The sequence below is a fragment of the Eschrichtius robustus genome, chromosome 19 (assembly GCF_028021215.1).
Source record: "Eschrichtius robustus isolate mEscRob2 chromosome 19, mEscRob2.pri, whole genome shotgun sequence".
NCBI classification, from domain to species: domain Eukaryota; kingdom Metazoa; phylum Chordata; class Mammalia; order Artiodactyla; family Eschrichtiidae; genus Eschrichtius; species Eschrichtius robustus.
The window spans coordinates 19,261,006-19,285,228 of record NC_090842.1 but is presented as its reverse complement, the minus strand read 5'-3'; the positions used below and the strand labels follow the sequence as shown (position 1 = coordinate 19,285,228).

The following is a 24,223-nucleotide window of genomic DNA, read 5'->3' as shown; positions in this document are numbered from 1 at the left end:
CAGGGAGCCGGCTCTGGGCCTGGGTTCAGTTCCGCCTTCTTCCCTTGGTGCCAGGGGAAACAGAGCCGGGGCAGCGGGAGGCCCAGAAGTACACAATGTTTTATTGAAAAAAGTCAGGCTTCAGCTGGCTGGTTCCATTCAGCTCGGCTTGGTGGGAGTCCCTGCCCACAGTAGCCTGAGTCAGATCTTCCTGCAGGCCGGCTGGGCCAGACCCCTCCCTGGTCGCCCTTCCCCCTCCTCTCTGATGGTGACATTCGAATAAATATGCAATAAATAGCGCTCCTGGGCCAGCTGCCTTCAAACCCCACATCAGCCCCCACCAGTCTTCTGAGTCAGGACAGGCATCCTGGGGTGCTGGACAGGAAGTCCCCAAACCTCTCAGGGTCTTGCAGGACCTCGGATCCACCTCCATTGCCAGGTCTGGGCCCAGTCTCCAAGGAGACCTAGCAAAGCTGGGTCCAGGGCAGGGCTGGGCAAAGCAGGGCTGGCGGGCGGGTGCTGGGAGGGGGCTGTTTGTTACCCTGGACACCTCCACTCTAGGCCACAAGTCTGTATTGGGCTCAGGAGTAGATGGTGATGACTTCACGGCCACCACCACGGACCAACAGCACCCGTTCGAGGCCCTCAGTCAGCACCTCCAGGAACTCCATGTCTGTAGGGCATCGGGTCAAGGAGGCAGCACCCAGGGAAGCACCAAGGGGCACCCAGGGAAGTTTGGCCCGTCGGTCAGAGCTGGGTGCCCTGGCACCCCCTAGGGCACCCAGGGAGAGGAGCTCCTGGCCTGACCTCACACACTGTCCACCTCCCCACTGCCCGCCTCTTTACAAAGGGATACAGTTCTCATCGCCCTCGCTGTTCTTGGGTGGGCCGGGCATGTTCAGTAGGACCAGGCGGGCGTCATGGGAGCGTGTGACAATGACTTCATTGAGCTTCACAGCCGTGTGCATGCGCCGCACATTGGATTGGTCCCTGCAGATAATGCAGCTGATCATGGGTCCCGCCCCTGGCCCACCCACAGGGCTTGTCTGCCCCCATCCCACCTCCAACCCCAGAGCCTAATGTGGCTGGGTCCATTTCTGCTGCACTCACGGCTTAATATGTACCAGCTCCCGGAAGTTGTTGGGGGCATGGCTGGGGTCCCAGGGCTCCGCTGCCATATATTTGTCCCGTGTCCATGTCATCTGGATCTTGTCAGTCCCAGCTGCAGACTCTTCCTCCTCGTCTGAGTACAGGCTCTCCAGCCGCAGGGCTGAGTGCCGGTCCTTGACCAGCTGGGCCTGAGGACAATCAGAGGAAGTCGCCTCGGTGCCATGGGAAAGGGTGGGCCTGGCTGGCCCAGCATGATCACCCAGCCTTAGGGAAATGGGTGGGGCTGGGGTGAATCACTCTGATGCTCCCACCTGATGGCGTCTCCCAAGGCCTGACCCTGCCCTGGACCGAGAAGGCCACTGACCTCTCGCTCCCGCTCAGTCTTGGTCAGCCTCATCTGCCGCAGCATCTGGGAGCGCTGCTCCATCATCAGTGTCCGCTCGTAGGTATATGCGGAGATGTCGCTGTTATGCTGGGGAGAGGGTGAGCCGTGAGGACCGCGCTACGTGGGGCAGGGTACCCACAGGGCTACGTCGGGCAGGTGGCTTACCATCTCCACCACTTCCACCTCTGCCTCGAGGCGCAGGTGGTACAGGAAGACAGCCAGATCCTTCTTCATCTGGATGCTGTTGTCATCCATCTGGGCCACCGTGAAGATGCGCATCCGGCACTTCCTCCAGACCTGTGGCAACAGAAGGTGGTGGTTCAATCACACCCCACCCCTCCAAGGGCCCAGCCCCTCACACCGGGGCCCAGCCGCCTGGCCCACCTTGTGCTGGCGTAACAGGAAGGGCAAGAGCATGAGCATGCCACCATCGTGGACAATCCACCACACATCGATGTGGCCCTCCAGGTAGCGCTCGTGGTTGCTGGGGTAGAAGGCGATGTTCTTGGGCACGAGCAGGGCCAGATGGGCAGCCGTGGTGCAGCGCACGGTGTCTGGGGAGGAGGGGCGCTACTGATCGTCAGCCTGTGACCCTCTGGCCTCTGTCCCCACTTGACCCCTGCCCCTGTCCTATGTGGTCGAGCCCAGGCCCTGACCCTCACGCACCAATAAAGGTCTTCCAGGCACGTGGGTCCTCACTCTGTCGCCAGCCGTAGGGCCAGCCCAGCACCACGGAGTTATGCCTCATGCCACCCAGGCCGCAAGACTGGATGAGGTGGGCCAGCCCCTCACGCACCTTGCTGGCCACCACCACCTGGCAGAAGCCCTTCACCTTCTCAATCTCCATCATGTTCTTGATTGTCTGTGGGGAACATAGCAGGGTCAGAAATCAAGGCCATCAGCGCCCCCTCTGCTGGGCTCCCCACCAAGGCCCCTAGGGTGCAGAGGGTGGGGGTGGGGGAGGAGACGGGGGCAAGCTGCCCACCCAGAGGCCATGTTTTCAAGATGGGACAGTTATAACCCCCTTGCTCCAGCTCTCAGCTGGCAGCAGTGCTGTCCACCTGGCTGGCCAGCACTGGTCCCCTCCCCCGTGCACCAGCTGCAGCCCGGACATCTCTAGTCCAGCTCAGTGTCCTCCCAACACCGCCCCCTTACAGCAGGCACCTGCTCAGCGGCCTGGGCCTCGCCATAGCTCTCCAAGAAGCTGCCCTGGATGACAGAACCAACAATGGTCAGGCCCTTGCCGGCCTTAAGCTGGGAGGCGAAAGTGAGGAGCCGTGGGTACTTCACATGAAGGTCCTCATCTAGCTTCAGCAGAACCAGCAGCTGAGGCCTGTGGTGGCCAAATGGAGAGGGAGCCTGAGACCAGGGCCAGAGGTTTCCAGGGAGCCCAGCTCCTTCCCTTCTTGGCTCACAGGCCCCTACAGGTAGCAGTGATCCAAGGGCCAAATAAGCAGGATGGTGCCCCTGGCAACTCAGGATAGGGAACACGGACTAGGGAGGGGGAGCCAGCACCTCTTGACTCTCCCACCCTCACAGTGCCCCCTGAGAACCCGGACTGGGCCCTGCCAGGCCGGGCGTGACTCACCGCCAGTTCTTGGTGTGAGGAGGTCCCTCCTCTAGCCGCAACAGTGCATAGCGGGCAGCACTCAGGGACAGGCCTCGGATCCCGTCGCCCCACTCCTTCTCAGCCCTGCAGAGGCCCCCACAAGCTGGTGAGCCCCTGGTCCCACCCAGGGGTTGTGTCCGTGTGCAGGTGAGATGAAGGGGCCAGGCCTGGGTCACAGTCCCCCAGCCCCAGCACCACGGTGGCTAACGAAGGATGGCTCAGCTCCCCGCAACCCAACAAAGAGTGGCCCAATGGTCCCGAGCAGGCGGCAGCCCTCACTCACCCTTGGTACTCAATGTACTTGTAGATCATGCCGGCAATAAGCATGGCGACCAGGGCATAGTACCAGGAGGAGACAAACATAAGAGCCAGGCAGAGGCTCATGCCCAGAAAGGACAGCGCCCTGGGCCAGAGAGTGGGAAAGGGCCAGAATCAGGGAGAGACCAATAGGGCCCCAGGCCCAGACCCCCAATCTCTCACCAATAGCAACTGCTGCCCAGAAAATTCAGACTCCATCCAGAATGGGGCTCCTGGCTTCCCCAATAGCTCTTGTGTCAGAGGACCTGGCTCAGGGGCCCAGCTGGCACTTACCAGTGATAGTACTTGAACCGAGGCCGCCAGTTGGGGGTCCTCAGGAGCGTCTGCACAGCACAGGCCAGGTTCACAAACAGGTAACACATCAGGAAGAACCTGCAGCACAGGGAGTGGCTGGTACAGAGCGGCCTCCTTGGCAGCCAGGTACCTGATGTCCCTGCCCTTCCAGGCTGGGCCTGGATGAGGAACCAGGACATGTCATGGCCTTGCCCTGCACGGGCTCAGGCAGGTCTCTCAGCCTCACCACGCCCAGTCCCACAGCCCGATGCAGATGGGACACTGCAGCAGTGTCCGCAGAACCAGGTCTTAGAGGATGGGCAAGTGTTCGCAGGCAGAGGAGGGGAGGGGGCTGCAGGCAGGGGGAACAGCTGTGGGAGAGGATGGTGTCAAGGAGGGCTCAGCGTCTGGAGACGACTAGACAACAGTCAGGCCTCTGGCCTGGGTGACCAGTTGGATGAGGGGCTGTCATGAATGTGGGGAGAGTGGGTCGGGGAAGACAACAAGGGCCATTTTGAATCACTGAATTAGAGACACTTGAGGGACACTGCGGTGGGTGTGGGAGACTGGGATGGGGGAGGCCTACCACATGAGCCCTCCAGGAATGAGAGCCGAGGGGCAGAGGGCTGAGTGGAGGGGACGCCAACCTCCACCCTCAGCTGGTACGAGAGGAAGGACAGACAAGAAGGCAGCAGGGCTTACGAAAGAGGGCGTGCCAGGGGGCAGGGACTCCCACGAGGTGTCCCATTAGGGCTGCCAGGAGGAGCCACGTGATAAAGGCTGAGATACATCCTCTGGCTTGGGCAGTAAGGGGCCACCACCAGAGACGACTGTGGCAAGAACAGTTTCAGGTGTGCGCTGATGTGTGGGTGGAGCTGGGCAGTAATGGGCGGAGGTGTGCTGGGGGGAACAACAGAGCACTGACTCCAGCAGGCCTGGCTGGGGCTGGGGGGCGGCTGCTTCGGGGGGAAGGGGGTCACTCTCAGTCTCACAGGCTGAGTGGGGCAGTGAAGGCTGGCTCAGTCATAACTGAACAAGCAAAAGGAGCACCGGCAGTGGAGCAAGATGTGTGAGGAGAGGTGGAGTGGGCCCCAACCCTGGCAGAGGTGAACACAGCAAGGACACGAGCCCTGCCGCCAGGACCCCTGGAAATTGCCGCGTGCTCACCACCTCCTGCAGGGCACTGGCAGATTCAGATGCCCAGCATTCCAGAACTTCAAAAGCAAACAACTTTGAAAACAGATGGATGGGGTAGTGGTGGCCTCATCAAGGTGCTAGAGACCAGTGCTTGCCCTGGCTGCTCTGGGGGTCTCCCACAGAGGCACATGGGACCTACTGGTCTCTTTAAAATTTCTGAGTAAGTGCCAGGCTCACTCCAGAAGGCAGAAGTGGCTGAGCTCTGCCAGGCAAACATCCCCCCATACAGCCTGACACATCTCCCTACTGCGCCCTCAACACCAGACAGGGTCACAGAGCTGTTGGGCGGGGCCCCCGGCTGAGGGGTGTTGAGAGTGCAAGGAGCCTTTCCCAAGACCACCCCCCAGCCCTGCCCTGGCCCCCAGCTCACATGGATAGAATGGGGGCCACCATGTCAAGGGAGGCAATGAGGATGCCCAGCTCAGCGATGAGTGCCGTCAGGAGGAGTGCCCATGTTGGTTCGCCATTTGCCTTGCCATGGCCAAAAACCTGCAAGCACCAGGGTCAGAAGTGAAGAAGTTGGTTCCATTGCCCCCATTCCACACCTAAGGCCACAAGTCACAGCCTGGCCTCCATCATGAAGTCCCTCTGGGGCTCAGGTCACACCCATGCCTATCCTGATAGGTACAAGTTCCTCTGCCCTCCCCTTCCTCAGGCCTCTCTGCTGTGGATGAGCCACAGAGAGGCCTTGAGGATTCTGGGCCCAAGCAGCTCTACCAACAGCAGGGCAGGGCCAGGGCCAGGGCCAGGGCAGCTCTCAGCAACTCTCCATGGACAGCTGCATGGCCCTGGCCCCCAGCAGGATAAAACGCACCCATACTTACCTCCTACCTCTCTCCCCCCGCCAGTGTGAGGGGCCAGGAGCACCCAGGCGGTGGGGGAGTGCAGAAGGCTCACCCGGAGGAAGGGGATGATGTTGTCCTTGGCGATGGCCTGCAACAGGCGTGGTGCCCCAGTGAGGCTCTGTAGGCCGGCGCCGCAGGTTGAGAAGAAGGAACCGATGACGATGACCCAGGGCGAAGGCCAGGCTAACGTGCCCACCACCAGGTTCCTGCTGACGCCATCGCCGTACCTGCAGGGGCCGGGCTCAGGCCATGCTCCATGCAAGGAGCCCCCCAAACCCTGGGTGGGGTCGCCCAGAGTGAGGGTTGGCAGGGGTCAGGAAGGATGGCTATGGTGGACAGAGCTCTGGCCCCTCAGCAGAGGCCAGGCCACCAGCCCCTATCCTTTCCCCTCAGCCCAGCCCCGATCTGATGTCACCCTCCTCTCAGAAGCAAAAGTTCTGCTGGGGCCTGACCCACCACTGGCAACCAGCAGCCTAAGGACATGTGTGGAACCACGTGTGCAAGGGGGGCCTGTGTCAGGGCAGCAAAAGTTGAGCCCAGTGCCACGGGGAGGGGCCCAGATCACTCACTTGTCCCGGAGGACCACACCCTCGATGCAGGCGCCAAAGAGAACCACGCTGCTGAAGTCTGTGGCTGTGTCAAGGAAAGCTCGGCCTCCGCTGCCACTGCCGTCCCCGTGCATCCCCGCACAGCGCCCAAGGGTCCCTCGCCCAAGCCTTAGCTGGCAGACTCAGCTGGGACACCTGCAGCTGCAGGTTTCATGTTGTGTACCCACCCCTTGAGTGTGCGCGCGTGTGTGTGAGGGGTGAGGAACACATGCACGCATAGGGAGTGTGTCCGCGCGTGCCAGCTGGTGACTTGTACACAGGCAAGTGCCTCCTGTCCCCCTTCCCCACCCACCCCAGGCCTGGGAAAGGATACACACAAGGGAGGTTGTAACAATGGCCAGAATGGTCCCCACTGGGATGGACTTCTGAGCATCTCGGAGGTCCCCGGAGCGGTTTGAGCCAGCCATGATGCCTCCAAAAACAAGGAAACTCCCTCAGGGGCTCCCCGGGAGCGGGGGCAGGGCAGGGTGGGTGGGCAAGAGGGCTCACCCGTTACGGAGGGGAAGAAGATGCCGACCAGCACGGTGAAGGACGTGGCGATGTCGGCCGCCACGTACAGGGGCAGGCTCTCCTTCAGGCCAAGGGCGTCTGCGGAGGGCAGCCCGTGCTTCTCCACGACCTCACCCTTCTCCAGGTAGGCGCTCCACAGGTTTTCTGTGGGGGCAGCAGCAACACCACTGCAGCCCCACCTACTTCCCAGGGAAGTTTGGGGCAGCCCAGCCAGAGGCTGCAGATGTAAGAGGTTCTCGGGGTTCAGGGGGGTGACTTCAGCCGAATGGCTATGGTGTCAGCCACCGGGCTGCTCTGGCCACAGAGAAGGAGCTGTCTGGCTAGAAGTCTGAAAGGCGAAGGTGGCTGAGCCACCATCACCTGACACTGCCTGCCTCCTAGACAGAGGCCCTTTATGGCTCCTGTGAGAACAATCACAGGCAGGGTCAGAGGCTGGTGGCTGGGGAGAAATGGGCTGCCAGAACTTTCTCGGGGTTGTTGCAGGCCTGGGATACTGGCCAAACAGGCTCTGTTCACCCGAAACCCAGCTGCCAGGAGCCAGGCTGAGAGGACATGGCTGAGCTGGGAAGGCAGCCAGAACTGCCTCCCATTCCTGAGCTGGCCACACAAGGACGGCTCTGTGCTAATCCGTCCTTCCGTGCTCATTCCCTACCTCCTGCTCAGTGTGGGGGGCAGGAGCAGGACAGGAGGGAGGACGCACCCTGGAGCACGCCAGCAGCTGCACCAGGGATGCCAGGGATCTCAGTCACATTGTTGAGCAGAAAGTAGGGGTCGCAGGAGTCTGCGGTGAGGTTGGGGCTGTGGCAGAAGAGGCTCCAGAGCTGAGTGGCCACGGTCTCGTTGTCCACCAAGGCCGTCTTGGCACAGACATCAAACTGGTCCCGGGACAGGGTCCTATTGCCCAGCATACATACTCTGTGGGGGGGGTGGGGGGGACAGAAGCATCAGCACCTGCTCAGCCGGAGACCCCAACCTGCTCCCACCCTGTAGCCTCTACAACTCAAGGCATCAAAGGCCATCCACGTGGGAAGGATGTCAGTGCAATGCCTGGATGTATTCCCAGGTTACTTACGGAAACACGGGAGGGTCAAAAATAGACTTGATGCCCCCAGCATAGATGGAGAGGATGGAGATGATCACACAGGCCAGGAAGAGTGAGGCAAATTTGTTCACATACTTGACACCAACAAACACCACCAGGGTCATGAAGGTCAGAAAAATGGTCCCATACACCCGCATGTTGTTCAAAGTGGCACTCGACATGTCATGAGTGCCTGTTGGGTAAAAAATGGCGGCTGGTGGGGCAATGTAGGTCTGAAACAAGAAGACAGATAGAGGAGGTTGAATCTTCCTATGTGGAGAGTCAAGCCCTACATTTTGGTTTTCTTTTTAAGAGTATCTAGAGGGGAGTTCCCTGGCGGTCCAATGGTTAGGACTCAGCGCTTTCACTGCCATGGCCCAGGTTCAATCCCTGGTTGGGGAACTAAGGCCCTATAAGCTGCACAGCCAAAAAAAAACAAAAACAAAAAAGAGTATTCAGAAAAAGCCAGTCACAAAAGAGCATATATCGTATGAGTCCATTTATATGACAAGTCCAGAATAGGTAAACCTGATTAAATCTTTATCTATCTATCTATCTATCTGGCTGCGCCGGGTCTTAGGTGCAGCACGTGGGATCTTTGTTGCTGCGTGCGGGATCTTCATTGCGGCATGCAGGATCTTTTAGTTGCAGCATGAGGGATCTAGTTCCTGACCGGGGATCGAACCCGGGCCCCCTGCATGGGGAGCACGGAGTCTTAACCACTAGACCACCAGGGAAGTCCCTGATTATATCTTATTGAAGACAGAAAGAAGATTAATGGATGCCTAGGGCTGGGGGGAATGGAGAGTGATCACTAATGACCATGGGGTTTCTTCTTGGGGTGATGAAAATGTTCGAAAATTGACTGTGGTGATAGTTGCACAACTTTATGAATATACTAAAAACCATCCAATTGTATACTTTAAATGGGTAGTGAATTGTACGGTATGTGAATTATCTCTTAATAAAGCCATTATTGGCTTCCCTGGTGGCGCAGTGGTTAAGAATCCGCCTGCCAATGCAGGGGACACGGGTTTGAGCCCTGGTCCGGGAAGATCCCACATGCCGTGGAGCAACTAAGCCCGTGCGCCACAACTACTGAGCCTGCACTCTAGAGCCCGTGAGCCACAACTACTGAAGCCTGCACACCTAGAGCCCATGCCCCGCAACAAGAGAAGCCACCACAATGAGCAGCCCACACACCGCTACAAAGAGTAGCCCCCGCTCTCAGCAACTAGAGAAAACCCGCGTGCAGCAGCGAAGACCCAATGCAGCCAAAAATTAAATAAATGAATAAATAAATAAATTTATAAAAAGAAAAAGAAAAACAAACAACAAAACCCCCAGAATATCCAGGAACAGTCTCCACGCAACAGACAGGGGACCTGGAGGTGGGAATAGACAGGCAGTTCCTCTATGCCCAGGGGTGGGCACTTTTTACCCTGTGCTCCCCACTGCTCCTCCCCCTCTTCTCCCACCACAAGGGCAGTTCAGTGGGAAGCGGGAAACTGAGTCAGAGCACACATGAGGCCCACAGAGGGGGCACTGACCTCCAAACAGGGTCAGGGTCCTGTGGCTGTTCACCCTGATTTAGGGATGAGGATAAGATGGATCTGAAGGGCTTTATTAGCACAGAGCCCTGGGGGAGACAGAGCTGGCCAGAGCCCACATGAGCCTGGGAGGCAGGCTCTGCATCACCACCAAGATCTGTCACTGAGTTAAATGCAGTAGTTCACAGACCACCTGCCATGGTTGAAATGTTGCCCGAGTGGATGGAACATCCAGGGTCAAGGTGAAGACAGCCAGGCCCCTTCCTTGCCTGGCCCAAACTGGGAAAGGGCTGAAGGGGAGACTGGCTTGAACAAAGATCTTTCTCCCTCGAAGAGGCCTCCCTCATTATAAGCCCTAGACCCTGACCAGAGGTGAAGGGAGCATGAGCCGCCTGGGCCTATGGGAAATGGACTGTTTGGACAAGACCAGAGTTGGCCAGGGCTTAGCTGGACTCACCAGCAGGATCTCAATGGCCCCCAGGATGTACATAGCCGCTGCAAATGTTGTTCCCAGGTAGAAGCACAGGCCAACAGCCCCTCCAAATTCTGGTCCCAGCGAGCGGGAGATCATGAAATAGGAGCCCCCAGCTACAACAGAAAAAGCGTACATAGGTCAAGGCTGGTTCTTCTTCAAGGGGGCCACTCCCATGACAACCCTTCACAACCATCCAGAGGGACAGGGACTGCTTTTCCCATTTACGAACGAGCAGAAGGGTTAGAAGACTTGCCCAAGGCGGCATGGTTAATAAGTGGCCAGGCTGCGGTTGGACCTGATTTCCATTTGACTCCAACACCCAGCACGGGCCAGCGACATGAATACTCTGCTGGGGCAGCTCTAGGTCCGCAGCAAAGCCTAAGTGGCCTACTGTCCCCCAACTGCCTGCAGTTAGGTCAGTCCCCGCAGCCTCCCCTGGTTGGGTGTGTCCTATCTCAGCACGCCTCACCCCTCCTAAGGGCTATTGTCTGTTAGTCTGACCCTCCAGACCAGGGCAGGAACTGTCTAGCTTTTTGCCCCTAGGGCCGGCCACTGGGTGAGTGTCCACGGCTGACCCTCCTGCCCTGAATCTGTGCTTCCATCAGAGTCTAACACCCCTGGCAAGACTGAGTCAACACTGGACCCCAGGGCCAGTGAGGGTGCAGGGGACAAGAACAATCCCATGCTGCTGGTTGAATCTGCTCCTGATGAAACTTCTCTGGTGAAAAATCTGGGAACAGGGATCAAGAAGCTTTAAAAAGGCTAATCCCTTTCATGCTGTAATCCCACCTCTAGGACCCTCTCCTAAGGAAACTGCCAGGGGCGTGAACAAAGATCAGTGTGCAAGGCTGTTTATGACAATAATGTTTACAATAGTGAAAAAGTAGAACCCAAGAGTAGGAGAATAATCACATAAATTAGGTAATGTCAATCCTGTTTTAAAAAAACAAATGAACTGTTTCCAGCACTTGAGAAACACACAGACACACACACACACACACAGTTTGGGGAAAACAATACATCTCAATACTTTATAAGACCCTAAGACCATGTATTAAAAGGCTAACAGTTATGACCTTAGGATGGTGGGATTATGGGTACTTTTCATTTTCTTTTCTACATTTTTTGTACTTTCAAACCCTCTATGGTAAACATATATTGCCTTTTTTCCCCTATTACTTTTATACTAATGCTAATAAAGCTGTTATTTGAAAAAAAGAGAAAAGGATTCAAACACAGAAGCCAACCCGAATAGCCAAATAGCCAAAGTGGAACAGTTCGAGCAAAACAATAAATAATGATGGTACTAAGATTATGAGCCAAAGAATAAAATAAATATCCAGGAGTCCACAGTGATAAAAATACATGGTTGAGGAAGTAAATAAACGGAGTCTCTGAAAACCAAGTCCAATCTCATCATCCCAGCTGAAAACCCTCTGCATTGTCTATCCTGTAATCCACAGGGTGGCCCAGACTCCTTGGTTTGGGCCACCAGGTATGCCCCGTCACCTTTCTTTATCAGCCCCAGCCCCCGCTTTTAAAAAAATTACTTTTATCCAAAAAAAAAAAAAAAAGCCCAAACAAACAAAACACAAAACAACAGCAATCTCAAACTCTGTCAAGCAAGGACGCTCCTAAGTGGTGGCACTGTCATGGAGTCAAGGACTAAGATCCCACCTGGGGGGCAATGAGTGTTCCCCGGCATGTCAAGGTGGATTCTGGGCCCATCCCCCCCTCGGGCCTGAGTGGTGCTCACCCACCTGGAACCACGCCGTTGGTGGCAATGGCGCTCATGGAGATGGCCGTCAGCAAGGTCTGTGGAAAGGAGGGCCTAGGTGAGCAGCTCAGCTGGGTGGGCTCTGGGGGGTGGCCGTGGCCCTGCCCCAGCTGGGATACTCACACAGCAGCAGCAAATGAGCACAATGAGGAGGGCCTGCAGCACACCGGCCGTGCCCACCATCCAGGTCAGCCGCAGGAAGAGGATAACCCCGAAGATATTCTGCAGGCAGGGCAGGTACACCCCCATGAGGGTGCCCATGCTGGGCGCCTATGGAGCAGGACGGGAAGGGGGAGACAGAGCATCAGAGGGGCCCAGATGCTCCATGGAAGGCCAGCCCCTAGTCACTTGACAGTCCCCCGCCCCCAGGGTGTTCTACCAGAGAACAGGTTGCAGAAGGATATTCCAAGTGGAGTCCTGGGGAGTGCAGGGGGTAAGGTGAGAGGATGTCTGTGTTGACTTTCATACATGAAGAAACAGTTTGGGACTGGGAAGGTATAAAACCTGATTCTTTTCAAAACCCCACGTGTGAGCTTTTGAGCCTCACCTCCCCCTCATGGTACTGCCCCCTTCCCTTCCTCTCTTCTTTTATACTTCTGGAAAGTGAGGTCTGTGTCAGATCTCCACCTTCCCACCCAGCATGCCCCATGTCACCCAAGCCAGAGTCTAAGAAGTTGTTCCTGACCCTCCCTCTCTCCAACCCCCCAGTTCAGTCCAGTGGACACTGAGTCCTGCCCAGTCTGCCTCTCAAGCTGCCCTGAGATCAGCCTTCCTTGCCTCAGCCTTAGTCCCTTGAACCTGGGGCACTACATCTGGGGCACCTGGATGGTGCCTTCTTGTGCCTGTCAACCTCTCCACACTCCAGCCCGCTCTGCTGCCAGAGCAGGTCTCTGAAAACCAAGTCCAATCTCATCATCCCTACTAAAACCCCTCTGCATTGTCTACACTGTGATGCATAGTGTGGACAAGGCTCCTTGGCTTGGGCTACCAGGCCTGCCCCATCATCTTTGTCAGCCTCAGCCCCTTAAAACATCAGTCCCTCAGAGCCTCTGAACCAGGGCATGTGCTGGGCTCTGCCTGGGAGGGTTACCCCTGCCTCACTGCCTGGCAAATTCCTCTTCAGTTAAACCTTCAGGAGACTTAACTGTTTCCTCTTCCAGGAAGTTCCCCCAGGTTGCCTTAGCTGGAGTTGGTACTTCCTCTTGCATCCCCTCAGCATCTGATATACCCTTCCCTCATAGTGGTCATGGTAACTGTTCACTCGAAAGACCATACTGGGTAGACTTGGCTTGTTCACTGTTCTATCATCAGCAGGCCCTGCTGGTACTCAAAAGGTGCTCCTGAGCCCAGTGAACGATGCCTTAGAAGGCCTCTGGGATAACCGGTTGGGAAAATCCTGCATAGAGAATAGAGACTCAGGCTGGAGGGCAGGTAGGGAAGGTCTAACGGGCATATCCAGGCAGGATTTCTCAGCTACCTAAGGGTAGAGTAGGGGCCAAACAAGAGGCCAGGGCAGACGCTGAAGCACAGAATTAGGCCTGGTGCCTTCCTTTTTTTTTTTTTTTTAATATTTATTTATTTGGCTGCGCTGGGTCTTAGTTGCGGCATGTGGGCTCTTAATTGCGGGATGCAGGATCTAGTCCCCTGGCCAGGGATCGAACCCTGGCCCCCTGCATTGGGAGCGCAGAGTCTTAACCACTAGACCACCAGGGGAGTCCCATGGGCTGGTGCCTTCTTGAAGAACTGAGCCTCACATGAGAGCAGCCCAGAGTAGTGGGGCCCTGAGAGCTTCCACCAGAACCCCAGCAAAGCCTGCTGCCCTGGAGCTGGGGTGGGAGAAAGAACTCTGGCCACAGGAACTCTTCTCAAGGGTCCAGGCCTGGGGCAGGATCTGTGTTCAGCCTTAAGGACCACAGAAGGGCCTAGAAGGGCCCAAGTAAAAACAAATGGTCCCTCAAACTGTCCTGAACAGTGTAGGTGACGGATACACCTCATCTGGGCTCTGTCTGAGCCCTTCTCAGAGGCCCTGGACCACCCGCTGGATAGTAGCAGCTCCCAGCCCCCCATTTGAGGCTGAGTCACTCTGGGAAAAGGGGAGTGTGGGAAAGGGCAGGGCCGGAAATGCTTTCTGCATCTCCAAATAACCTCTGGCAGCCTCAGAAGGTCACCAGGCCACAGGCGGAGCGGCTGCCACGGAGAGGCTGCCTTGGGTCTTGGTGTGGTCTGGTTGGAGGACCGCCCTTCCGGCTTTAAGCTTTCCTTTTCTGAGGCCCCTGCTCAGACCTGCCTGGGTGAGGGCCACAGCTCAGCGGCCCCAGCTCCCTAGCTTCCTACTGACTCTTTGTGGACTTGACCAGGCTCCTGCTTTCTCCATGAAAAAGCCACTGGCGCTGGGACACTCAGCCATCCTCTCACATCTTTAACCTAGGGCCAGGTGAGCTGGCAGGTAAGCTGAGGCTGGACCCCAGCATCCTCACAAGCTCCTCATAAGGCCAAGGGACCATGGCCCTTCACCAACTCAGAATTTCTTCTGACACCTTGTTGAGATGTACACTAGCCTTTCTTAGGGACCTTTTTACTCCCAGCCACCAGCTTCCTGGGCTTGGTCTGAAGGGACAGGGAGGAGGCTTTTACCCAAGGATCCCACCACCCACTGCAGGGCTAAACACAGACAGCCACAGATAGTCAGGGTTCTCTGCTATCTGCAGTTCAGAAAATATCAGCAAAATCACAACCAGCAGGATAGGGTGGGGGTCATGTCTGTGTGACCTCAAGATCTCAGCTGCCCTCTCTCAAGCGTGGGCTAGTTTGCCTCCCAGAAGTGAGGGGTGCATATCAGCCTCTCGCCTTGGCCCACCTCAGTAAGGTCCAAATCTCATGGGCAGGTCTGAGGTTGGGGATCTGCCTTATTTCAACCAAGAGCTCCTCCTGCCTGTGCTGACCTCCAGCAAGAATACTACAGCTAGTGCCAGACTCAAGCTCCTTCCAAATCACAGCTTCTTCCCAAACCTCAGGGAGTCAGTAGACATGGAGGGAACGTTCTTTGCCTCCAAACTGAAAACGTAGGGGGGAAAAATACCCAGCATTCAGTTAAACTGAGCCCTGTCACGCAGGGGAGCTGAGCAAAGATGTGCAAAGTCATCCCGAAGAGAGGACGGCTGGAGGGCCAGAGGCCTGGATAGCGACTAGGGATGGGACCAGGAGAGGGATAGGGAAGCCCCAAGAGGCATGCTCCTATCACCCCCAACCCTGGCGCTCAAGGAACCCAGGGGCTGTCGGAGGGGTCTGCCAGTGGAGCCAACACAGTGAGAAGCAGAAGGGTTTAGTCAACTGCTCTAGGTCACATAGCCCAGACGGACAACCAGGTTCCTGGATCCAAAGGTAATATCTTTATCCATCCTGATGGGATGCCAGTGATCTGGCATTCTATATAGTCACATACCTCACAGTAAGCCCACAAGTCTCCCAGCATTATGCATTGATCTTGTTTAGCTTAGTCACCTTAGGCAAGTTACTTAATACCCCAACACTCAAGCTTCCTCATCTGTAAAATGGGGATGATAATAGCACCTGTCTCACAGCTCTGTTGTGAAGATGACACACAAGAACCCAAGCCCACTGCTTAGAATGATGCCTCACACACAGAGAGGCCTAAGTAATGTCACGTTCCACTGTTATTTTTGAGGGCCTCCCTGGTCCTATGCCCTGAGGGCCACCTCCTTGGCCCACCCCTTGAAGCCTCCTTGAGCCCAAAGCACTCAGTGCCCATCCTCCATGCTCACCAAACCTGGCACCTACTTCCCCCAGGATTCTCATAACTATGTGGGGAAACTGCCAACTCCATGGTGTTGAATCTGTCTTCCTAGGAGTGGCCTCTCTGCTGCCCCTGACCAGCTCACCTTGGCTGCTCTCCGGCGGGTGCCCTCTCCACTCTCAGCCTCCTCATGCTCCTTGGCGCCCTGTGTGAGGTTGGTGTAGCTGACGAGCTTGCCCAGAAGAGATGATACCTTTGGGCGGATGTCCAGCTCTTCCTGTAAACAGAGCCACAGGGCAATCTGGCAACTGGCACCAGGCTACCTGTGTGTAGCCAGCAGCCTGGCCTCTGGCCCCTTGCCAAGCCCTGAGGCAGGCCTGGGCTCTTGCCTGGGGAAGCCCAAGCCAGCCCACTGGGCAGGTGTGGGTGCCACACCCCAGCACTCACTTCTCTCTGTCCCACCTTGGCTACAATCACTACCAGCCCATTTGCAAAACTACCTGCCTTGGGGGGAAAGGGCAGGACAGGGCACGGCTGGCAGACAGGCGAATGGCACGCTTCAGTCAGTCTGCCTGTTCGGCCTGGCCACCTCCCAGCTGTGAGTAGGCCTCTGGGACTCATATCTGCCCTCAACAAAAAAGCCACCCTAGTCACCCCAGGGAACCAAGGAAGTCAAAAGAGGTGCGGGACAAGTGAAGTCTCTCTTATCTGCCCAAACCCTGATTGTTCTGGATGGCCTTCTCCACCAGGCCTCACACCCCGTGAGTAACCCCCCTCAATCCCCAAGGTGGGATCCTGGACCCCTAGCCCATCTGCAGGTGGGGCCAGGTCAAGAGGCCTCCCAGGGCTCCAGCTCCCACGCAGCACCTAGCACAGCTTCCCCAGCACTGTGCCTCCGCCTGCCTGTGGCCCACATTTAGTCTTTCCCTGTCTATCAGCTCCCTTCTGACCCTACACACAAGGAGAAACTGGTTTGGAGTAAGAAGTGAAGATGCAGGTCTTTGCAGGTATATGGAGATTGAAGAGCCTATGAGACTTCCATGGGGCAGCTGAATGTGTGGGTCAGAATTTAGGGGCCTAAACCATGACTTCAATCCAGATACAACTTCTGAGCTTGAGTCTGAAAATGAAAAAATTCAAGTTCAAAGGCACAAAATTGGGAATGTTTCCAAAGAGACGTCCACTGAGGCTGCAGATATGGCTAGAGGGGGCAGATCTGGTGAGAAGGACCAGGGCTCAGTAAACTTGATGGGGACAGAGTTGGAGGAGTCAACCAGGAAGGCCAGGGAAGAGTTCACAGGAGAGGGAAGAATCATGGACTATGAGAAGTCCTAGAAGTGAAGGGGACAAAGGAAATCCTGAGGTAAGAAATACTGAGAGGTGGTGACCTTGCTGAGGGGCTGCATGGAAGTCAAAGGTGAACACCCCTGGAGGTGGTAATGGGGTACAGTGGCCTCTGGGAAAGCAGTTTCAGTTCAAAGGGCCGAGGGAACCACAGCCTGGCTGCCAAGGGAGCGAGACAGACAAGGGGAGACTGGAGGAGAAGCCGAGACATAAGGAGGCACAACATCCAGCCTATCTGCTTAGCTAAAGCTTGGGTCCTGACAGGTCCCTGCCCGCCCACCTCCTTGCCACACCTGTGGCCCAGAATGGCTCCTCAGCTACCTCAAACAGTGCCAGGTTCCTGTCATGGTAGTCACTTCCTCTGGAAGCTTCCATGGGACAAAGAAAAGGGCTGCTCTCTTTGTGGTTGCCATGTCCTGTGGAGAGAGAGGAACAGAATCCCAGTCAGGGGCTGCCTACGGAACCCCCAGCATGCACTCCTCCCCAGCAGGCGTGCCGTCACCTCTGTGGAGCACTCTGTGGGCCAGTGTTACCATGCTGGGCCTGTTTCCCCATCATACCCTGCCAGCCTCCTTGAAAGGGCCAGAACTGGCAGTGGCCAATGATCAAAACCCAGCACGCAGGGCTTCCCTGGTGGCGCAGTGGTTAAGAATCCGCCTGCCAACGCAGGGGACACGGGTTCAAGCCCTGGTCCAGGAAGATCCCACAGGCCGCGGAGCAACTAGGCCCGTGTGCCACAGCTACTGAGCCTGCGCTCTAGAGCCCGTGCGCCACAACTACTGAGCCTGCGTGCCACAACTACTGAAGCCCGTGTGCCTAGAGCCTGTGCTTCGCAACAAGAGAAGCTACTGCAATGAGAAGACCGCGCACCACAGCAAAGAGTAGCCCCTGCCCGCCTCAACTAGAGAAAAACCCACGCGCGGCAATGAAGACCCAACTCAGCCAAAAATAAAATAAATTAAAAAAAGAAAAAAAAAAAACAGCATGTACACTCATCTAGCAGAGGGCACAGGTGTGAAGGGCCCAGACAGCACGTGTTAACACCAAGGGGCAGAGTCAGCTGCAGGAGGGCGTGGCCCAGTCATGGCCCACCTTCAGACCACCCCTGAGACACACACTCCCATTTTCCAGCCCTTCGGGAATATCCAGTGTGCCGGGTGCCCAGGGCTCGGTGTCTTCAGGGCTCCCCCCAGGTGCTGCCCTCCAGACAGATGAAGCCACACAGGGCTCCTTCTGCCGCCATGGCCAGCCAGCCACCTACTAGCCACCCCACCATGCACTGCGCAGGGGCGTCCTTGAGGGCCACCTGAGGCATGCCGGGAGGAGAGGAAAGCAGCAGACTGGCCAGAGAGCGGAAGTGGGTGCTTGAAGCTGTCTAGGGTCATCTGGGAAAGCCCTACAGAAGCCTGACCAGGTGGGTGTGGGACTAAGCAGGACTGTTGGCAGGACCCTCTTGTTGACCTACCTCCCTGTCCCCAGATCGTGGCTGCTTGCTCCAGACTAGGCATGTGGCCAATCCCAGCGTCCACCTACCCCCCCAGGCTGGTGAGGCAGTGCCTCAGCACCAAGAAAACCTCACAGAAAGGAGCCAGATGCACCTTTTTTTTATACGCCTGCCTCAACTCTCAAAGCTCGCCTGCATTTTCTGGCCACCGGCATTCACACTCTTCCCTGTTTTCCAAACTTTGTCCACTGTGAGTCTCAGTGGGTGACATTCCCAGCTTTTCATCAAGCAGGCAGAAGACACCAAGTACTCCTTTTCCAGTTGCTAACAGTAAAACCCCCTTCAGACAGTCTGACAGCTGCAGTGGCAGTGGCTGGAGGCTTCACAGCAAATGGAAAGATGACATCTTGGTTCAAAGAAGCCACATTGGTGTTGGATGGCAATGACTGTGGCAGCAGTGCTGACCTGGTGTCCAGTGATGGAGGCGGCAACAGAACTGTCTTCACTGATCCAGCCTAGTGGGGTATTCCAGCCATGCCTGGTTTTGTGAGAGCTACCTGCCAACCTTTTCTGGTTAAATAGCCCACAATCCATTTCTCTTGTTTGCAGCTAAGAATACTGAACGATGATACATCCTCCTCGATCTGATACATCCTCTTGCCATCAGTATGAGACTTAACTTGCCTTCTCTGAGCCAACAATCACTCAGCAGGTGCTGCACTGTGGATTCTTTACTGTCCAAAGAGACTGACAGGGAAAGCATGCTGATGACAATTTCTGGGGCAAAATCAGCTGTTCCTTCCCACAGTATGTAGAAGTGGTACATCGCCTCATCTAGGAACCTGGACTAGCTAAGTAAGCCAAGCAGCTCAGTCCCAGAAGCTACATGTCTGTATGTAGGCCAATGCCAACGGCACAGTGGACAAAGGTAGTGGGAGTTCAGGCCAACCTACAGAACCATGTTAAAGCCTCATGGGGGGACTTTCCTGGTGGCGCAGTGGTTAAGAATCTGCCTGTCAGTGCAGGGGACATGGGTTAGAGCCCTGGTCCAGGAAGATTCCACATGCCATGGAGCAACTAAGCCAGTGTGCCACAACTACTGAGCCTGCGTGCCACAACTACTGAAACCCATGTGCCTAGAGCCCATGCTCCGCAACAAGAGAAGCCACCGCAATGAGAAGCCCACGCACTGCAACAAAGAGTAGCCCCCATTCACCACAACTAGAGAAAGCCCACGCGCAGCAACGAAGACCCAACGCAGCCAAAAATAAATAAATAATTAAAAAAAAAAAAAAAAGCCTCGTGGGGTCACGTAGCTCCTCAGACACCCTGTGACATTTGCTGTGCCCTTGATGCTTGTTCAGGATCAGGATAAGGAGCCACAACAAAAATCTGAAAACCCAGTAACACTGCCCATTACACTGACAGCCCTTCAGTGAGAAGCCTCTGAAAAGCACTCTTGGATTTTTGTGACAAAAAAATATCTCTCCTGAATAAGTCAGAGGCTTCATTTTGTCAAAAAAAGGCAACTATAAGAGCTCATCTTATTCCCCTTTCTACCTTGGCTGCCAGGAACCTCTAAGCTAAATTTATTTTTTAGATGCAGTCACCATCTACCTCGTCTCAGAGTCCTTGCCTCTTTCCTCTGCATGGTTTTGATCTGACAGTAACAGTCCCTTGGGGAGGCATTTCTGTTGCATATCTCTTCTGATCCTTTTGTGGAAGTAGGTTGAAAGTAAAGTATAAATTATTCTAAACTCCTGCACTGCAGCCTGCCCCACCATTGTTACCTCATCTCTCTGAGGACTGCACTAGTATCCAGAAAACACAGAGCTGAGCACTCAGCAGTTCCCCCAAAATGCCTGTGGATGGTCCTCTAAGACCCAGCTGATCCTTGTCCCTCAGCCATGAGTCCAGGGCAGCTCAGAGCCCTTGCAAGGGTTACCTCTAGTCCTCACAGCAACACTCCAGTAGATATCATTTACCCCCTTTTAGTAACAAGGAATGTAAAGCTCAGAGAGATTCAGAGGCAAGGTCACTCAGTGAGAGGGCCAAACTTGGGTCCCAGGATCCACCAGAGCCACGTGGGAGCTGAGTTGTAGGTTCTACTCCTATTTTGGACCTCCACCCATCCCAGGAGGCACCCCAGGGTGCAGTACAAGCCTTTAACTAGAGAAGAGTGTCTGGGGTTTGCAATTTGGCCAGGGTGCGCATACCCAAGGCTCTTGGTGCTCAGTGGCCAGCAGACTAGCTTGGATTCCTGAACCTCCCACTGTGTGACCCAGGGCAACCTGCCTACCCTCTCTGTGTTGCCTTGGTTTCCTTTTCTATGAAGTAGAGCTAGTAACACGTACTCTTCCAACTGCCCAGATGCATCAGAAAAGGGACAATCTGGTGCCAGACACCCAGCAGGGATTCCGTGGATTTCCCCAAAACCTCATTTAAAGACCGCTCCCATGGGATTGTGGGAACTGGGTGGGTGGGGGGGTTGGTGTCTCAGCAGTGCCTGGATACCTGTACTGCCCCCAGCTATTCCAAAAATTCCAGGGCAGGTCTGGGCATGCCTGCCAGGCCAAAGCCGCTCAGATACCACCTGAGACCCCTGGCGAACCACAGCATGAAGGCTGGGCCTGGGCGCTGCCTGTGAGGTACACATATATGCGTGTTCCTGCTGGCAGCTGTGAGTGTACCAGCTGCAAGCAGGGACCCAGGTGACACTCCTGATCTCTCTGCTCACAGGTATCTGCCAGGGGTACCCCTCTAGAGCCTCTTCACCCCCTGCCCACAGGCCACGGTGAGCTGGATGAACAGGCCCATCTAGGCCTTTGGAGCAGAGGTATGGGCCTTGAGAGATTCAGACACCAAGCTGGGGGGGTCCCCCACCGAGAAGGATCATAACCACTCACCAGGGTGCAGAGTGTCCCCCATAGGGCAGACGCAGTCAAGATCTGGCTGAAAGGGAGGAAGAGGAGGAAGAAGCGGGATAGTGGGAGGAGCTGGCCCAGCCTGGAGGGACCTGGCAGGACTCAGCCAATGTGGCTCCAGCTCCCTATAGTCACCCTGTGAGAGGCCAAGGCGGGGCCAGAGGCAGGGCTCCACTCTGCCTACCCACTGGTCCAGGCTGATCTTAGGGATGCAGCCCAGCCCAGCCCAGCCTCTGGGGAGAGCGAGCCTCCAAGGGCTAACAGAGGAGCAGGGGTGGATGCTGGCTCCTGCTCTGGCCACTGGAACAAGGCTAGGGGCAGGTGCCGGCATGGGGCAGGGGTTGAGGTGTGTGTACCCACACAGCTGTCAAGCCTGTTAAATGACCATGATGTCCAGCAGCCTATGCCACTGTCCTGTGCCATCTCTTCACAAAGCAGTCAGGTGACACACATATAGCCTTCACCCACGTCAGGCATGGATCACCTCAGTCATGTCACCATCACAGAGTCAGATCAAGATCACATCACCTGATACATGCCAACACACATGTTCCCTGCATATCTCCATCATGGTCAGTCACAGACTAAGCATTTGTCATCAGTCACATCACCATCCTCATCATCGATAACCCTGCAGGAAATGGTGGCCCACAAGAAGTGCTATCCTGACCCCATCTTCACTCTGCGGTACCCCACAGCTATACACTTGCACAAGCACAATTACACATGCATATGCTGCTACACATACAGACACATGTTCTCGGCAGTGTTCACACTCCAAGAGTGGGCCCTGCAAGGACAGCCCCCTGGGGGGCTCCTGGGGGAGGAGATGGTGAAAGGGTCAAGGGCAGGCACCTAGGAGGGGAGGAGGGGTTTACCTTCAGGCCCAGTTTAACATCTAGGTTAAGAGTTAGGGCTCTGGAGTCTCCAACCCTCGATTTGAATCCCCTAGAGCAAGTTACATAAAGGCTCCATGCCTCAATTCACTTCTTCCTAAGCGTGAGTAACATGACCTATCCCATGGGGGAAATTAGGAGGATTAAACGAGTTAATTCACTTCAAGTGCCTAGACAAGCCTGGTCCCGTGTGAGTGCTCCACAGATGCCCACTGTACCTACAGATGTTAAGCTGGGATCCACGCAAGTGCACTCACAGGCAGTTACCCACAGACCCCCTCAGGCAGGCACAGCCTTCTTTCCAGGGCCCGGGAGTGCTGGGAGGGAAGAGGAGAGGGGAGGAGAGAGAGGGTAGTCTTAGGGAAAGAGATGCTGCCGCACAAAAGTGTAGGTAAGACGGGAAGAGGTTAGGGGTGGTTCACAGGAGGTAGGAGGTGAAGGGCCTGGGGTCCGGGCTGCGGTCGTTGCTCCCAGCCGGGAAGGGCCAGAGATGGAGGCTCAGCGCTCTCCGCGCCCCGGGCGGCCCGGCTGGCCCGGCAGGCCTGGCCACGTCTGCAGCCCCCGCCCGCGGCCCGCAAGGGAGGAGCTGGGGCGGGGAGGGAGGCCCGACCGCAACCGCGGGCGCCGGGGGCCCAGGAAAATTGAGTCTGCGCGCGCGGAGTAAGGGACTGCCGGTGGCGACTCAGCCTAAGAAAAGTTGGGCCCGCATCGACGTGTGCGCGCACCGGCCGGCGTCGGTGTGAGAGCGGGCCCAGCGTGGCCAGCTTCCCTGCCCCCGCCCCCGCCAAGGACCCCTCCGGGCGCGTCCTCACCCTCCGAGTTCTCCCGATCGGCGCGCTCCCCGTAGTCCACCCAACTGAGACCCTCGAGGTTGTCATAGTCGCCGCGCCGCGGCCCGTCCACCGGCACCACGGTGAAGTGAGGCATCCTGCGCGCTCGGCCCCGCCGCGCCCGCCGCCCCTGCCGCCCGCCTGACTGTCCCTGCCGCCCTGGGCCGGCGCGCCCCGCCCGCTCACATTCCTCCCCGCTGCGCTCACTTCCTCCGCCCGCCCCGCGGGCCGCCCCTCGGGGGCGGGGAGCAGGAGGGGCTCGGACCGGCTCCTCCCTGAGGTGGGGGCGCCCAGGCGGAGTGAAGACCCCGGGGCGGGAGTACTACTCCACGCGCTGGGTAGGCCCGATTCCTGTGTGACCTCGGGTGGTGAGCCGCCCTCTCTGAGCCTTAGTTGCGGTACTTGTAAAATGGGGAAATGCGCCTCCACCTCTTGGGGCTGCTTGAGGGCCGTGAGATGGGGTACGGGGTGCATTGGCCCTGCGCTTTGTGCCTAGTGAGCGCTCAGTGACATTTCTGTGATTCAGGGATGGGGAAGGATAGGGAGGAGCGCAAAGGTCATTCCAGTCCTGCCCAGGGCCTCCCACCATTCCTGAGTACCCCCTCCCCATTTTCATCATCTCTCTCTTCCACCTCTCTCCTCCGAAACCTTGGAAACGGAAACCCAGGAAAGTCCCCTCCCTTCCCCCACCCTCCATGTCTCCCTGTTGGAGGCTGCTGGGGATTCCTGACCCTTCAGTAGAGGCTGCTTCCTCCTCGGTAGGAAGGACACCCATCCCCCTCGCCCAGCCCCGTTTGCCTCTTTGGACGCTGCATTGGATTCTTTAGCCAAGTTCTTTCATCTCAGTTTTATCTTTTACTGTCTCACCTCTTAGGGATTCCTTTACCCAAGCCATTTACTTCTTTGCTTTTAAATTTTCTTTCACTTTCTACTCCACTGCTTCAGATAAGTTATCCAGTTGGCTTTACTTTAACATCTTTATCTTTCTAGGCCATTCTTTTAGCTATTTGTTTCTCTATCAGAAAAGCCCAGAGGCCACTTCACACCTCTGTCTCCATTTTTTTTTCTCCTTTTTATGACTCAGAGGGCTTTAGAATATCAGAATTAGTGGTATCTTTTCAACCTACCTCAGACTCTGCGCCCTCTGACCTCCAGCTCTGGGGCAGAATAAGGGATCAGAGTCGTCGCTGGGCCCGGCAGGAAGACCTCGGAGCTGACCCCTATTCTGGCCCCTACCCCATAGTCATCCTGGCCAGGGTCTGTTGCTTTGGCACCTTCACCTGCCCACAGTAGCAGCCTTCCGATGGACTCCCT

General features: G+C 56.4%; 1 protein-coding gene across 1 annotated transcript; it reads right to left on the bottom strand.

Annotated features, from left to right (window-relative positions):
- Nucleotides 1-80: 80 nt before the first annotated feature.
- Nucleotides 81-23,077, bottom strand: SLC12A4 (solute carrier family 12 member 4). Its single transcript, XM_068527458.1, has 24 exons — nt 22,892-23,077; nt 17,137-17,231; nt 15,617-15,748; nt 11,841-11,987; nt 11,701-11,755; nt 9,923-10,053; nt 7,907-8,148; nt 7,535-7,749; nt 6,814-6,978; nt 6,638-6,736; nt 6,286-6,343; nt 5,769-5,943; nt 5,242-5,360; nt 3,675-3,773; nt 3,367-3,486; nt 3,063-3,167; nt 2,639-2,807; nt 2,141-2,336; nt 1,859-2,028; nt 1,640-1,771; nt 1,454-1,561; nt 1,090-1,277; nt 836-969; nt 81-652 (listed from the first exon to the last, which is right to left on the bottom strand). Exons 1-24 carry the CDS (start codon nt 23,004-23,006, stop codon nt 561-563), a joined length of 3,261 nt encoding a protein of 1,086 aa, XP_068383559.1. The 5' UTR covers nt 23,007-23,077; the 3' UTR covers nt 81-560.
- Nucleotides 23,078-24,223: the final 1,146 nt, after the last annotated feature.

Excerpts from the sequence above, each read along its gene's own strand:
- SLC12A4 (XM_068527458.1), bottom strand. The coding sequence starts at position 23,006 with ATGCCTCACTTCACCGTGGTGCCGGTGGACGGGCCGCGGCGCGGCGAC. Across the intron at positions 8,149-9,922 it reads GGGCCATTGAGATCCTGCTG|ACCTACATTGCCCCACCAGC; the intron begins GTGAGTCCAGCT and ends TTCTTGTTTCAG. Across the intron at positions 7,750-7,906 it reads TTTGACCCTCCCGTGTTTCC|AGTATGTATGCTGGGCAATA; the intron begins GTAAGTAACCTG and ends CCCCCCCCACAG.